General features: G+C 42.6%; 1 protein-coding gene across 7 annotated transcripts; it reads right to left on the bottom strand.

Moving 5' to 3' along the window:
• Positions 1-6: 6 nt before the first annotated feature.
• LOC115154147 (serine/arginine-rich splicing factor 7) lies at positions 7-16,234 on the bottom strand. Of its 7 annotated transcripts, none has more exons than XM_029700074.1 (9): positions 16,104-16,234; positions 15,911-15,998; positions 12,602-12,830; positions 12,247-12,429; positions 11,991-12,059; positions 11,758-11,799; positions 8,502-8,702; positions 926-1,024; positions 7-522 (listed from the first exon to the last, which is right to left on the bottom strand). In XM_029700074.1, the coding sequence occupies exons 3-9, from the start codon at positions 12,820-12,822 to the stop codon at positions 471-473; spliced, it is 867 nt and encodes a 288-aa protein (XP_029555934.1). In that variant the 5' UTR covers positions 12,823-12,830; positions 15,911-15,998; positions 16,104-16,234; the 3' UTR covers positions 7-470. The 7 variants fall into 7 exon arrangements, with proteins under 7 accessions (XP_029555934.1, XP_029555936.1, XP_029555937.1 ...); XM_029700076.1 differs by having other exon boundaries at positions 8,502-8,699; XM_029700077.1 differs by having other exon boundaries at positions 11,758-11,796.
• Between the last annotated feature and the right edge of the window lie 778 nt (positions 16,235-17,012).

The raw sequence follows: 17,012 nt of genomic DNA, 5'->3' as shown, positions 1-17,012 counted from the left end.
CAATTAGACAATTTATTTAATTGAAAAAATACATCTGAGTCAATGGTGAGCAGTTAAAACCACTTGGACCATGAATTAGATCACTAACATAACAGTGTAAAGATTAATTTTATTAAAAAGATCCCGCCATTTACATTGAAAATGAAATAAAACCCCAAATCATTTAGCTTAAAAAAATGTTGGGACACAGACAAACTGGAGTTAAACGCACAGAAAGCAAAAACAAATAAAAAAAATACTGTAAAACGAGCCATTGAAATGTACATGATGGAAAAAGGAGTTTGGGAATCCTTTGTACATACAGATGAAATAATGCCAAAGCCAGAGGATGAAAAGCAAGGGATAAATAAAAAAATTACAGGAGGAGAAAGAAATCAAATACATAGACAATGGTGTAAAATGGCTTCAAGCCCCTAGGCAAACAGGGACAGCGGAACAGGAGAGGGCAGGGAGCGGTCTCACCCCCATGGTCAGTCGGCATCAGGAGTGGGGCTTTTCCTCTGGCTCGTAGACCTGGATCGACTGAAACAAGGGATGAAGACCGTTAGCATTTTCAGTGGAGCACGACCTTCGAAACAAAGCAAGAACATTAGCATAGCTATTCCTTCAGCATAGTGCACAGCACTCAAACCACTAATCCTAATTGAAAATATCATTGTGTTTAGATACAGGGGCTAAAAATGGTAGAGACTGAAAGTTGAATGAGCATCTGGAAATCCCAATTACTACACAATAGCAAGTCATCTGGGATAAAAGCTGGAAAAAGACTACATCGCTAGTGCAGAAGATGGGAAAACCAGTTTAGACAGGTGACGCATTTTGACCAGTTGAATTTAACTCTCCATGCATGAATAAAAATAGTCTTACGTCAGTGCCACATGACAGAAAACAAATGTGTAGGGGTGTGAAGATTGAAGTTCAATACCTGTCCCTCTTGGTGGTGGCTGAGCGGGACTTGGACCGAGATCTGGAGACGCTGCGCGCCCTGGGGCGGGACACGGAACGGGAGCGAGATCGGGAGCGACTGCAGAAGAAACAGCATGGTGGTCAGTAGGCAAGGAGGGGACTCTAAATCCTCATTGCAATACTGGTTATTTTTTGTACTGGCACCCAATTTCATTCCACTTCAAGCACTAGCTAGGTTTCCATCAATTTGTCAAAGATTTAAGCAAATATAATATTGGCATTTTACCAACAGAGGTGTTGTCATAAAACTGGCTTCTTGTGAATAAAAGGCTGTGCATAATGACAGTGCTTTTTTAGTGCACTGTCAACTTTCATTTACTAAATTCAAAAGGCACTCGCTCATCTGAGCAATCTTTTTGCAGGTGCATGGCAACAGTTGAAACAGGATGAAGGAAAAAGGAAACCGCACACTGCACTTAATAGTATCACTGATATTTAATGAGCTTACGTATCGGCCTCACGGCCTTCGTCAGAGCTTTGTGAATTTTCTGAAAACTTTCATTTACTGAAAAAAATGTAATAAATCCAGCCCGTTTTTTTTTTACTTCGTCAATGGTTTTTGTGCAAAAAGCCTGCGATAAACAAATGCACACTGGTCTTGACATGCACTCTAGCAAACAGTTTACAGATACAGTGCAGAGGGTAGGCTACATGAGATTATGGATAAGAGCAAGATCATTTGTAGTGGTCAATTGGCAGCCAAACACAGATGACCCATCTATTGGAAAGGAGCATCAAGCTTATCACGATGCACTTTCATCCACCTTGTGAAGTTAACCACAATTTATTGAAACTGTAGCCTAATATAGTGTGCACGCTTTTTTAAGTCTAAGTGAGGACCACGCCACACTGCCGCAACATTGTTTTCTATCAACAATGGCTAAGAGGGCGCCTTGAGCTTCGATAAAACATCTCAGGTTTCTTAGTTTTTTTCTAGTGTTTCTCAAATTTCCTTAGTTTGTTTCGTGCATTACTACTCACACACGGGTAGAACTTTTGGAATACGAATCGCTGGGTACTCACCGTCCACCTGACCTCCCAGAAATCCCTGAGACAACAGAACAATAGACTAGCTTCTTCGGCGAGGAGCCGAGGTGCTTGGGAGTCCTACCGGAGAGTAGGCAGAAAAGACGCCTGACGGAGGCGCAGATGTGGCAGGGTCTTAATCTCACTAAGATGCTGGGCAAACAGTCTTCCATTACAGATTATTAATTGACGACAGCTCAGCGTTCAACACCATAATGCCCTCAAAGCTCATCACTAAGCTAAGGACCCTGGGACTAAACACCTCCCTCTGCAACTGGATCTTGGACTTCCTGACGGGCCACCCCCAGGTGGTGAGGGTAGGTAGCAACACCTGCCACGCTGATCCGCAACACTAGACCCCTCAGGGGTGCGTGCTCAGTCCCCTCCTGTACTCCCTGTTCACCCACGACTGCATGACCAAGCACGACTCCAACACCATAATTAAGTTTGCAGACAACACAACAGTGGTAGGCCTGATCACCGACAAGAGCCTATAGGGAGGTCTGAGACCTGGCCGGGTGGTGCCAGAATAACAACCTATCCGTCAACGTAATCAAGACAAAGGAGATGATTGTGGACTACAGGAAAAGGAGGACCGAGCACGCCCCCATTCTCATCGGCGGGGCTGCAGTAGAGCAGGTTGAAAGCTTCAAGTTCCTTGGTGTCCACATACCAACAAACTAACATGGTCCAAACACACCAAGACAGTCATGAAGAGGGCACGACAAAACCGATTCCCCCTCAGGAGACTGAAAAGATTTGGCATGGGTCTTCAGATCTTCAAAAGGTTCTACAGCTGCACCAGAGAGCATCCTGACTGATTGCGTCACTGCCTGGTATGGCAACTGCTCGGCCTCCGACCGCAAGGCACCAGAGGTTAGTGCTTACAGCCCAGCACATCAGTGGGGCTAAGCTGCCTGCCATCCAGGACCTCTATACCAGGCGGTGTCAGAAGAAGGCCCTAAAAACTGTCAAAGACACCAGCCATACTGTTCCCTCTGCTTCCGCATAGCAAGCGATACCGGAAACACCAAGTCTAGGACCAAAAGGCTTCTCAACAACTTTTACCCCCAAGCCATAACACTCCTGAACAGGTAATCAAATGGTTACCCGGACTATTTGCATTGTGTCCCGCCAACCCCTCTTTTACGCTGCTGCTACTCTGTTTATCATCTATACCTACATGTACATATTACCTCAATTAGCCCAACTAACCGGTGCCCCCAGACACTGTACCACCTGTATAAAGCCTTTCACTGTTTTCTTTCTCTCCATCTCATTTACCCAATACCCATTTTGTACTTAAATTGCACTGTTGGTTAGGGCTTGTAAGTAAGCATTTCACTGTAAGGTCTACACCCGTTGTATTCGGTGCACATGAGAAATAAACTTTGATTTGATTATAGTACTCACCCATGTTCAATCATTAATGACCAAACTTTACAAACTCAGAGCAAGGATCTCCTTCCAGTGAGTGGGACATCAGATCCTGCAACACTTTTTTTTCTTCCTGAGGCTTTGCTTTCCTCCGACACCCAGACAGATGATATACAACCAGCAGGTTTTACGGTTTTGAGCAGATAGGAAGCGGGTTCTCTGGCAACAGCGGTGGGCTCTGCTTTATGACCAACACATGGTGCGTCGGTGGAAACTTACAGGAACTTGAGTTTCTGCTCCGCCGACTTGGAATACTTGGTCATAAAATGCTGTCCTTTTTATCTTTGAGAGAGTTCACCAGGATTAAATCGCCATTGGTGTGTAGATCTCGCCCCAAGCCAACACCAAAAAGGCCCTCAAAGGTCTTCATTGGACCCTGAACAAACTGGAGACTGCATTCCCGGAGGCAGAGTAAACTGTTGCAGGCGACTTTAATAAAAGTAATCAGAACCGTGCTCCCAAATTATTACCAACACCGACTAACTCACAGAAATTCTACTCAACCATTGCTACACACCTTTGACACAGATATAAGGTCCTTTCGGAAAATCCGACCATGACTTCATCTTGCTTCTCCCCGCTTACAAACAAAGACTCTAGAGGGAAGTTCCGGTGATCAGGTCGGTACAGCGTTGGTCCGACCAATCAGAATTCACGCTCCAAGACTGTTTTGATCACGTGGACAGGAATATGTTCCGGGTTGCCTCTGGAGATGTCAACGAATATGCAGACTCAATCACCGGATCCATAAAAAACAAAATGCTTAGTTAATGTTTACCAATAGGCTCTTTCAAAACGTACCTGAATCTAAAACCATGGACCAAGGACAATAATTGACTTATGCAGATTGATCATGGCGAAACAAGTAGAGACAAAGTGGAGGAGCAATTCAACGGGTCGGATACAAGGCGTATGTGGCAGGGACTTCTAACACAGATTACAAAAAGAAAGCCAGCCACATCAGTCACCAATGCCCCCCTACCACACAAGGTAAACATATTTTTCTCAAGATTTGAGCACAATGACCCCGAGCTGCCGAGGAGAGCCCCCGTTGAAAACGTGGGCTACATACTCAGTCTCTCCTGAGGACATAAGTCTTTCAAAACGTGTTAACCTTAACAAGGCTGCCAGCCCAAATGGCATCTCTAGCCGTGCCCTCAGCATGTGTAGACCAGCTGGCTTTTATGTTCTGACATTTTCAATCTCCCCCTAGCTCAGGCCTCTATAATAGAGGTCGACCGATTAATCAGGGCTGATTTCAAATTAACAAATCGGTAATCTGCATTTTTGGATGCCGATTACATTGCATTCCACGAGGAGACTGCATGGCAGGCTGACCACCTGTTAAGCGAGTGCAGTAAGGAGCCAAGGTAAGTTGCTAGCTAGCATTAAACTTATAAAAAAAACAATGAATCTAAACAATCACTAGTTAAACTAGTAATATCAACCATGTGTAGTTATCTAGCTTGTCCTGCGTTGCATATAATCAATGCGGTGCATGTTAATATATCATTGAATCACAGCCTACTTAACAAGCGCATTCGCAAAAAAAAAAAAGCACTGTCGTTGCACCAGTGTACCTAACCACAAACCTCAATGCCTTTATTAAAATCAATACACAAGCATATTTTTTTTACCTGCATATTTAGTTAATATTGCCTGCTAATATGAATTCATTTTAACAAGGGAAATTGTGCTACTTCTCTTGCGTTCTGTGCAAGCAGAGTCACGGTGTATGCAGCAGTTTGGGCCGCCTGGCTCATTGCAAACTGTGTGGAGACCATTTCTTCCTAACAAAGACCGTAATTAATTTGCCAGAATTTTACATAATTATGACAACATTGAAGGTTGTGCAATGTAACAGCAATATTTAGACTTAGGGATGCCACCCATTCGATAAAATACGGAACGGGTTCCATAGTTCACTGAAAGAATAAACATTTTATTTTTGAAATGTTTTCTGGATTTGACCATACTAATGACCTAAGGCTCGTATTTCTATGTGTTTATTATATTATAATTAAGTCTATGATATGATAGAGCAGTGGTAGGTAGCAGCAGGCTCGTAAGCATTCGTTCAAACAGCACTTTCCAGCGTTTGCCAGCAGCTCTCGCTGTGCTTCAAGCATTGCGCTGTTTGTCTTCAAGCCTATCAACCCCCAAGATTAAGCTGGCAATACTATAGTGCCTATAAGAACATCCAATAGTCAAAGGTATATGAAATACAAATGGTATAGAGAGAAATAGTCCTATTATAACTACAACCTAAAACTTCTTACCTGGGAATATTGAAGACTCATGTTAAAAGGAACCTCCAGCTTTCATATGTTCTCATGTTCTGAGCAGAGGAACTTAAACGTTAGCTTTTTTTTTTTACATGGCACATATTGCACTTCTACTTTCTTCTCCAACACTGTTTTTGCATTATTTAAACCAAACATAATTCATTATTTGAGACTAAATTGATTTTATTCATGTATTATATTACTGTAATTTCCGGACTATTAAGCGCACCTGAATATAAGCCGCACCCACTGAATTAAAAAAAAAAATATATTATTTTGAACATAAATAAGCCGCCCATGTCTAAGCCGCAGGTGCCTACCGGTACATTGAAACAAATGAACTTTACACAGGCTTTAACGAAACACGGCTTGTAACAAACAAAAACAATTATTAGCAGTAAGCTTTAGTTGTCTTTTTGCACTGAGTCAATTCCTCACGCTGCTGTTTCCATCTTATCATCGACTCATTAAGACCAAGCTCCCGTGCAGCAGCTTTATTTCCTTTTCCAACAGCCAGATCAATCGCCTTCAACTTGAAAGCTGCATCATATGCATTTCTCCGTGTCTTTGCCATGATGAGGGTGACAAAATGACCACCGTAATCAGAATGATGGGAAGTTTGAGAGCGCTCGATTTAATCTAAACAGTAAACAAAGTTGTTTGACCTTAACCCGTTCGGCAATTTCATTGGTCTAATGAAAGCTTCATGCCGCCAAAAAACTGAGCACGTCACAGAATGTGTTTTTTTTAAGAAGAAAAAAATTGAAAGCGGGAAAAATCCATATATTAGCCACTTCATTGTTTAAGCCGCGAGGTTCAAAGCCTGGGAAAAAAGTTGCGGCTTATAGTCCGGAATTTACAGTAAGTTAAAATAAAAGTGTTCATTCAGTATTGTTGTAATTGTCATTATTACAAAATATATATATATTAAAAAAAAATCATAATCAGTCTACCTCTACTCTATACCCAACTGCTTCAAGATGTCCACTATCATCCATGTGCACAAGAAAAGGAAAGTGAGCCAACTGAATGACTACCGACCAGTAGCACGCACTTCCGCCATCAGGGCTTCGAGAGGCTAGTCAAAGGCCATATCGCTTCCCCCCCCTCAACCCTTTCTAGGTAGCCTAGTGGTTAGAGCGTTGGACTAGTAACCCAAAGGTTGCGACATCGAATCCCAGAGCTGGCAATGTAAAACTCTGTCATTCTGCCCCTGAACAAGGCAGTTAACACACTGTTCCTAGGCTGTCACTGAAAATAAGAATTTGTTTTTAACTGACTTGCCTAGTTAAATAAAATAAAAATAAGCTCATTACAAAGCTCAGAACCCTGGGTCTGAACTCCTCCCTTTGCAACTGAGTCCTGGACTTCTTGACGGGCCACCCCCAGCCTGTCCCCGAGGGCCCTCAGTTTTCTACAGGCGCACCAGAGAGCATACTGTTGGACTGCATCACAGCCTGGTACAGCAACTCCAACACCACCTTGCAGTCCACTTGCTGTGGACCGCAAGGCTCTTCAGAGGGTGATACGTGCAGCCAAACACACCATTGGGTGCCCTACAGGTCGCAGGAAGATCATCAGGGACACCAGCCACACCCTGTTCTCCCCACTTCAATCACTCAGATACAGGCATGATGCTACAAACTGAACCACTGGCCAATAGTTTCTCCCCTCAGGCTGCTGAATAGCCACCACTAGTCAGCTCCCCCACCATGGACATTTCTCTCCTGCTCCCCTTATGGTCATTCCACCAACAGCGTTTACTCTGCCTCCATCCCAATGGACACTTATTCATCACTGCCTCAGTTATTAGTATGTATAGTGTTACCTGGGATAGGATAAAGTAATCCTTCTAACCCCCCCCCAAAAGATTTAGATGCACTATTGTAAAGTGGTTGTTCCACTGGATATCATAAGGTGAATGCACCAATTTGTAAGTCGCTCTGTATGTATAGTGTTATTTATAATGTAGTGTTATTTATATAGTTCATTTTATAACCATTTTCATTATTTTATTTCACTAGTCCTGCATGTTGGCCTTCCCTGTGGCTCAGTTGGTAGAGCATGGCGTTTGCAATGCCAGGGTTGTGGGTTCGATTCCCACGGGGGGCCAGTACAAAATTTTTTTTATGAAATGTATGCATTCACTACTGTAAGTCGCTCTGGATAAGAGCGTCTGCTAAATGACTAAAATGTATGTTGGAGCGCAAAGCCTAATATTTTCATTGTACCCGGCAATCACACCTGCAACCCTGTACGTGACCATAAAACAATCTGAAACAATTGCACAATAAATTGTTTACACCTCAATTCACCGCATAATCTAATCACAAAAAAAAAAAAATTACCCACCCGTCTAGCGTATTTTGTTTTGACGACATTTAACAATTTTAGGGTTTTCTTGTTTATCCAACAGGTACTTTACTCACAAAAATAGTTGAATGGAAACTTGGTTATTGGCATACATTCAACATATAGCAATTACCAGGTCTTCTAGTCAGATTGTAGATTAGGTCTACTTTAAACCGTGCCAAAGTCCTGTATTATTCTCCCAAGGAATAGATTTCACCAGTAAGCTGCCTCTGCCATGACAGTACAGCCTTGGGTGCAATATAGGTTGGTTTTCAACATTGATGAAAACCACTTAGAAGGGGCAGTGGCGAGACTACACAAAATGAAAGTACCACTTACAATCAATTTTTTATCAGTCATTACTTTCAGTTGCACGATGGGCCTACCATGTTGAAAGACCACTTCAATACTGACTATCGTGTATGTGAGCCTTACCTTGCTGCTCTGCGCACTGGACTTCTGGACGACCTGCGCACTGGACTTCTGGACGACCTGCGCACTGGACTTCTGGACGACCTGCGCACTGGACTTCTGGACGACCTGCGCACTGGACTTCTGGACGACCTGCGCACTGGACTTCTGGACGACCTGCGCACTGGACTTCTGGACTTGGAACGTGCTGGGGACCCAGATCTACTGTGCAAAGACAATACCCTCAGCGTCATCATGTCATCTATTCAAAGCTGCTCTATCCACTATAAGCAAACTAAGGGTAGGGTGCCTATAGTGCCTTCAAACCCCTTGACTTTATCCACTTTGTGTTACAGCCTGAATTTAATATGGATTAAGTTGCGATTGTATCTCTGATCTACACACAATACCCCATGTCAAAGTGGAATCATGTTTTTATTATTAATAAAAAAATAAAAGTTGAGTCAATAGGTATTCAACCCTGTTAATGGCAAGCCTAAATAGGTTCTTAAAAAGTGGTTAACAATTCACATAATACATTGCATGGACTCACTGTGAAATTAGTGTTAACCATGTTTTTTTTTTAATTACTACCTCAGCTGTAAAAAAAAAAAAAAAAAAAACTATAATAGCATAGAATTTCAAACAGATTCAACCACAAAGACCAAGGAGTTTTTCCAATGCCTCGCAAAGGGCACCACCTATTGGTAGATGGACAATTGTAAAAACAAAAAGAAAAGCAGACATTGAATAACCCGTTGAGCATGGAGAAGTCCTTAATTACACTTTAGATGGTGTATCAATACACCCAGTCACTACAAAGATACATGCGGCCTTCCTAACTTAGTTGACGGAGAGGAAGGAAACCACTCAGGGATTTCACCATGATGCCAAACAGTTGAGTTTTATGGTTGTGATAGGCAAAAACTGAGGATGGACCAACAACATTGTAGTTACTCCACAATACTAACCTAATGGACAGTGAAAAGGAAGCCTACACAAAATAAAAAATATTCCAAAACATGCATCATGTTAGCAATAAGGCACTAAAGTAAAACTTGCAAAAGACGTGGCAGAGAAATTAACTTCATGTCCTGAATACAAAGCGTTATCGTCGGGACGAATCAAACTCAACACGGAGTACCACTTCATATTTTAAAGCATGGTGGTGGCTGCATCATGTTATGGGTATGCTTGTCATCTGCAAGGACTATTGAGTTTTTTTTAAAGGATACAAATAAATGTAAGAGCTAAGCACAGGCAAAATTCTAGCAGAAAACCTGTTTGTCTGCTTTCCAACAGACACTGGGAGACTAATTCACCTTTCAGCAGGACAATAACCTAAAACAATTGCTTAACAAGACGAAATTGAATGTTCTAGTTTTTACTTAAATATCGGCTTGTAAATCTAGGGCAAGCCTTAAATGGCTGTCCAGCAATGATCAACAACCAACCTGACAGTTCATTTGTCCATTGATTCTTAAAATAAATAATTGGACAATCCATGTGTGCAAAGCTCAGATTTGCCCAGACTCAGCTGTAATCACTGCCAAAGGTGATTCTAAAATGTATTGACTCAAGGTTTTACTGCTAACCTACAAAGCATTACATGGGCTTGCTCCTTCCTATCTTTCCGATTTGGTCCTGCCGTACATACCTACACGTACGCTACGGTCACAAGACGCAGGCCTCCTAATTGTCCCTAGAATTTCTAAGCAAACGGCTGGAGGTAGGGCTTTCTCCTATAGAGCTCCATTTTTATGGAATGGTCTGCCTACCCATGTGAGAGACGCAGACTCAGTCTCAACCTTTAAGTCTTTACTGAAGACTTATCTCTTCAGTAGGTCCTATGATTAAGTATAGTCTGGCCCAGGAGTGTGAAGGTGAACGGAAAGGCTGGAGCAACAAACCGCCCTTGCTGTCTCTGCCTTGCCGGTTCCCCTCTTTCCACTGGGATTCTCTGCCTCTAACCCTATTACAGGGGCTGAGTCACTGACTTACTGGTGTTCTTCCATGCCGTCCATGGGAGGGGTGCGTCACTTGATTGGGTTGAGTCACTGACGTGGTCTTCCTGTCTGGGTTGGCGCCCCCCCTTGGGTTGTGCCTTGGCGGAGATTTTGTGGGCTATACTCGGCCTTGTCTTCGGACGGTAAGTTGGTGGTTGTAGACATCCCTCCAGTGGTGTGGGGGCTGTGCTTTGGCAAAGTGGGTGGGGTTATATCCTGCCTGTTTGGCCCTGTCCGGGGGTATCATCGGATGGGGCCACAGTGTCTTCTGATCCCTCCTGTCTCAGCCTCCAGTATTTATGCTGCAGTAGTTTGTGTCGGGGGGCTAGGGTCAGTCTGTTACATCTGGAGTATTTCTCTTGTCTTATCCGGTGTCCTGTATGAATTTAAATATGCTCTCTCTAATTCTCTCTTTCTCTCGGAGGACCTGAGCCCTAGGACCATGCCTCGGGACTACCTGGCATGATGACTCCTTGCTGTCCCCAGTCCACCTGACCATGCTGCTGCTCCAGTTTCAACTGTTCTGCCTGCGGCTACGGAACCCTGACCTGTTCACCGGACGTGCTTGTTGCACCCTCGACAACTACTATGATTATTATTTGACCATGCTGGTCATTTATGAACATTTTAACAACTTGACCATGTTCTGTTATAATATCCACCCGGCACAGCCAGAAGAGGACTGGCCACCCCTCATAGCCTGGTTCCTCTCTAGGTTTCTTCCTAGGTTTTTGGCCTTTCTAGGGAGTTTTTCCTAGCCACCGTGCTTCTTTCACATGCTTTGCTTGCTGTTTGGGGTTTTAGGCTGGGTTTCTGTACAGCACTTTGAGATTTCAGCTGATATACGAAGGGCAATATAAATAAATTTGATTTGAAGGGGTTGAATACTTATGCATTAGCATTTTTTAACAATGTGATTAAACTTCGTTGCTCCTTGTTGAAACAAGCAAATGAGTCTTCAGTTGCCTAGGCAACACCCCTACAATGCAGCAGCACAGAGATATAATTAATAGGACAGGCTTGGAACCTCTAACCTTGGTAATCAAATTCTGCTAGTGTACCCACAAGTTCCTTCCACTTTGACAGAGTATTGTGTAGATCGTTGACAAAAAAAGGACAATTAAATCAATTTTAATCCCACAACGTAGAACAATCAAGGGGTGTGAACGCTTCCTGAAGGCACTGTAGTTGGGATGATAGCTACAAACTAAGTCAGAAAAAAAATACTATGAGAAAAATATGTTCACCAATTTCTGCAGTAGATTAAGTCTTACCTGCTTCTGCGCTTTGAGTATGATGGGGATTTATAACGCCTGCTGGAGGGAGATAAGGGAACTCATAAAGCTATTAATAGCAATTAAGAGAACATTGATCTGAATCAGTCAAGTCGGTCTCTTCGAATTTCAGACAGGTTCGAGTTCGGCTAGAATAAGTGATCAAATAAAGAGACAGTCTTTCAAAAAATTGTCACAAAAGGACCCCTGCAAGTTGACTCAGAGCCACTCACCGGTCGCGGCCGTTGCTTCGGCTGCGTGAGCGGTAACGCCTTCCCCTGGATCTTGACCGTGAGCGGGACCTGGGAGAGGATCATTGATCAAATATGTGCAGTAGAAAGGTGTAGCATTTAAAGACAAGTATGTATGATGCCTCCACAAAAAGTACGTTCTCTTGGAGCCACCATGTCGTTGAATGTCATTCAACAAAAGTGACATTCCAATAACAGTGTAAGTGACATTCTTGAGAAGACAGCCTCTACACTGTACCTGCTGCGGCGGCCACCCCCCCTCTTGCTAAAGCGATAGCAGTCATATGCATAATGGCCATTCTCGCCACATTGGTAGCAGCGGTCGTTGGGGTCGAAGTGCCGGCGGCTGGGGCGGTCGTGGCGCGACTTGCGAGACATACCCGTTGACAACTCCACTCTTATGCGGGCACCACAGAGCACTCTGAAACATGACAATGGTTTAAGAATAGATGGCATTTTGGGGCATACAATTGAGAAAAAAATAATAATCTGAAAAAAAATAGTTGAAGTTTAAGTGTCATAGATTGAGCCTATGAATCCACTCCATACTGTGCTGCTGCTGCTGTATGCAATTCAACCGCACGTGTACTCACTTGCCATCCATGCCCTTCGTCGCATCCTCAGCATCTCTGGGATCTTCATACTCGACAAAGGCAAAACCAGGTGGGTTCCTGGCCACCCAGACACTGCGCAAAGGTCCATAGTAGTTGAACGCCCGCTCCAACTCCCCCTTGGCAGCACCGTTGCCTAGGTCACCTACATATACCTTGCAGTCAGTGTTGCGCGAGGAGCTTCGTGATGAGGAGTAGGACATCTTAAAATCTGAAACCAGATAAAGGAGTGGCAAACAGACCTTGAAGCACCATGCAGATCTTCAGAACTAGTATGGCCTTTTGAAGTGGGTAGGAAATAATCACCAACTCATAATTTTATGAAAAGATTGAATTTATCCAGAAGCTCATGTTATGGGAACACCCTGTCAACAATGAAATAGTTTCAACACAAGCTACAAAGAGGCGAAATCAAAGTGAGCTAGCTATAACATTAAAGGGAAACTGCACTTGGCCTCTTATTAAATAAAAAAACAAATTAATGTGTGGCTGCAGACAGCCCGATGTCTGTTGATTTAGATTTGGTTAATTAAGAAATGCTGTGTGTTTGTTTGATGAGTGTGTGTTCGCAGGTGGCATGAGTTGCTGGTGTGCAACCGTGGCCAAGTTGGTTTTACTTTGAATCGCTGGGGTTAGTCAGGGGCCGTCAATAAATTACACAGTAAATTATAATATTCTCATGTTGCACACCTTTTAGTTCTCAAACGCTTTCAATATTTGTATAAGAATTTCTGCAATTTACAGTTGGTTTGAGGTTAAGTCATTGAAATTTGGAGCCATCTGGAATGTTATTGTCCCATGTACACTAATTTACCAATGGCCCCTAACTGGCCCCATAAGGATATGCAAAGTCAACCCAAATTTACCACAGAAATTACAAATCTGGTCACCTGCAACTGCTCCCGAGTGGCTTAGCGGTCTAAGGCACTGCATCTCAGTGCTAGAGGCGTCACTTCAGACAACCTCGTTTGAATCCAGGCTGTATCACAACTGCCGTGATTGGGAATCCCATAGGGCGGCGCACAATTGGCCCAGCGTCATCCGGGTTTAGCCGGTGTAGGTCTTCATTGTAAATAATTTGTTCTCAACTGACTTGCCTAGTTAAATAAAAGGTCACACACACCAAATTGATCACTATTTGTGTGCTGCCAGCAGGTTTGAAAAGTATGTCGCGGGTGAAAATGTATTGGTCGTGGGTTTTTGAGCTACGTCAAGATTGCAGTGCGGCCATCATGGCATCGAATTATTATTTATTTTATCTGTGCCCTGCTGCTGCTGACTATCAGGCAGTCGGTTGCTGAGAATGAGTGGTGCTGTGTGTGTTGAGTACAGTCATTGGTGTTGAGAAAGCGCTGCAGCAGAGTCAAGTGCGCGAGAAGAGCAGCACAAGTTGCTTCCACAGTCCTACCAATCATTATTAGAGCCTACACAGCAGGGGAGATAAAATGAGAAATAATCAACCAACAGTTCCAAAGAGAGGATTGAATATTGTGCTCTCTCTGGGTATGCTATATAGTCGGGGACGGTCCAAACAGACTCAAGGACAGCCCTGGGACGATAGATCCAAAATTCATACAACTAGGCCTACTGTACATAAAAATACATTTAAAAAAGCAATGAGGCTGATGCAACAGATGAGAACGTTTAGCTTAAAATGTTGACACCAACTATTATTTCTTTACATTACAAGCACAGCAATGTGCACACAGGAGTAGGCGATGGACAAATGTTCTTAAATGCAAAAGGCACCGCACACACACACGTGTAATTTCAATGTGGCAGAGATTAAAATACCCATTCAAAATTTTGAAAGAGGGGAGATCTACAGATGCAACAAGGGTTGCTAATATGTTGACCATTTGATCTAAAGAACCTCTGCCTCAATTACATCAACAGAACCAAGACTTTAGACATTAATTATCCTACATTATAATTGTAAAACATGACCACCGTTTAGCCTATATGTATGTAATTAAAAGTCTCAAGTTTGGTTACATTTCTGGCTCATCCCTCGCGTAAGCGTTGCTGTGGACATGAGGCTGTACATAGCCAATAAAGCATAAAACCTAGGCTATACTTTTACATGTAGACTAATAGTGTACATTTATGCTAAATAGATTTAAGTATTACTCCAATGTTGTAATTTTTAGGGGCAATCTTTTACATTTCAATTGCTGGCTAAGTTGACAGACCCATTTATCAATTTCAGTAGTAGGCTACCAGTAAACATTTTTTTTATTTGGTACTGGTCATCTTCAGTATGGGAAGATTTAAATTGCACTTTGGGATGATGGTGAAAAAAAAGTTTGCCTCAAACCCTGTATGTAGCACTAGCTAGCATAACATTGGCTAGAATGTTGAAGCCAGGAGAGAGAGGAACAGATTCTCTTCATTACTGGCTATACAATTGTCGTAGTAGTGACTGAATAATAGTATAATAAAACTTGATGTACTGGACTCACGATGGAAAGGAAAGAGATCCATCTAGCTCCAGAAGGATTATGACTGGAGAAATAAATAAAACATTTTTTTTTTTTTAAATCAGGCTGCCTACAGCCACACATTAAAGTAAAACGCTTTATTTAATAAAAAGCAAACTGTTGGGGTTTTTCGATTTTTATACTCCAGTTTAAAAATCGATTTTAAAGCAATGTGTCTTGTTACACCATTTCACAATGTTTTCTTAAACCATTCCCTATAATCACTAATATAGTTCAGATTAAATAATTTATGTGACGAACCAATATCAGAAAGTGCGAAATGCTGAGAACAAGGTAAATCCATTTTACCAGTTGTATTAGGCCTGTCATTATGGAGACACATTATGGATAAATGTGGGAAGTCCTCTCCAGCAGCGAAAAATGTTGGCCTAGTTCTCAGGCCTTGTGTGCGGACTTTGAGTAACTAGCTAGTCAGCCCGACATGTACTTTTTGTTAACTACATAACGTTAACTAACAACTGTAGCTAATGTTTTACAAGTAGCAGTAATTAGTTGCTACTGGTAAATGTGTAATTAAGCCGAGACCAACGCATACAATTAGCTCGCTTGCTAGCAACAGTGTGTGCCGTCCGAAAAAGTGCGCGTACTGCGCTTGTTAGAAAGGATAGGCCGCACATTGGTTTCATACGGCTTTGTTCACCAAATAAGGCTATACAAGTAGGATAAATATCACGATAAACACAGACTGCTTTAAATTCACCCAAAGTATGTTTGATTTCCTAAATTTGATTTAAAACAATTCGTCGAAAACGCAGCTTGGACCACCACATTCAATGGCTGCCATACTCACTTGATGCAGATTGCTATGCTAACACTAGCCGCCTCAACTCAGCGAGTGAATGAACACCGTTTCCCGGTTGGCCTCAGTCAGACGTCAGCTGAAAACACGAGTAAGAAAATGTGATTCTTTTTACGAGTTTATACATTTAATTAATGTCGTCTCCATTTCCATAGCATAGTTACAAATCAAGCCGGGCACTCACCTTTTCCAGGTCTACCTTTCCCGTATTGACCTAGCTGTTAGCTCTTCACACAGAGCAGCAGCACGTTTTACAGATAACCCACGGAAGGAAATACCGCCAGCCTTCCCTGGCCAACCGGAGAGCGCTTCTTCTTTCGGTTTCAAGGAGGAGGGATTTCCTCAATAGTAACATCCCATTGGTTCCTACAAATACTATGCACGGTTTCAACTTGATGGTGCAGATACAAACTCAAAATTGTTGTAAAAATTCATGAAAAAGAATAAAAAATTGGAACTAGTGATGACTACTAGTCATGGTAAATACACCCGACACGTCACACGTCAATTATACATTAACTTTTAATGGACTATTCAACAAGTAAAAAAAAAAGAAGACTATTAAAATAAACAGGTGAATGAATGAATGAAACATTTTACACAATTGGGTCTGGCTCCAACCTAGCCCTTGAACATGACTCGAGCTTGAGGTAGTCACCTCATACAAGTACTTGGGAGTATAGCTAGACGGTGCACTGTCCTTCTCGCAGCACATATCAAAACTACAGGCTAAAGTTAAATCTAGACTTGGTTTCCTCTATCGTAATCACTCCTCTTTCACCCAGCTGCCAAACTAACCCTGATTCAGATGACCATCCTACCCATGCTAGATTACGGAGACATACTTTATAGATCGCAGGTATGCTCTCGAGCGGCTAGATGTTCTCTACCATTCGGCCATCAGATTTGCCACCAATGCTCCTTATAGGACACATCACTGCACTCTATACTCCTCCGTAAACTGGTCATCTCTGTATACCCTTCGCAAGACCCACTGGTTGATGCTTATTTATAAAACCCTCTTAAACTGGACAGTTTTATCTCACTCTTCATTCAAAGACTCAATCATGGACACTCTTACTGACAGTTGTAG

This window comes from Salmo trutta, chromosome 19 (assembly GCF_901001165.1).
Source record: "Salmo trutta chromosome 19, fSalTru1.1, whole genome shotgun sequence".
NCBI classification, from domain to species: domain Eukaryota; kingdom Metazoa; phylum Chordata; class Actinopteri; order Salmoniformes; family Salmonidae; genus Salmo; species Salmo trutta.
The sequence above is the reverse complement of the archived record's forward strand: the minus strand, read 5'-3'. Positions and strand labels throughout refer to the sequence as shown.

What these genes read in the sequence shown, in the direction of transcription:
- LOC115154147 (XM_029700074.1), bottom strand. Translation starts at nt 12,822, where the DNA reads ATGTCCTACTCCTCATCACGAAGCTCCTCGCGCAACACTGACTGCAAG. An exon ending in CGAAGCAACGGCCGCGACCG is followed by an intron (nt 11,800 to 11,990) that starts GTGAGTGGCTCT and finishes ATCTCCCTCCAG; the next exon opens with CAGGCGTTATAAATCCCCAT. An exon ending in TACTCAAAGCGCAGAAGCAG is followed by an intron (nt 8,703 to 11,757) that starts GTAAGACTTAAT and finishes GTCTTTGCACAG; the next exon opens with TAGATCTGGGTCCCCAGCAC.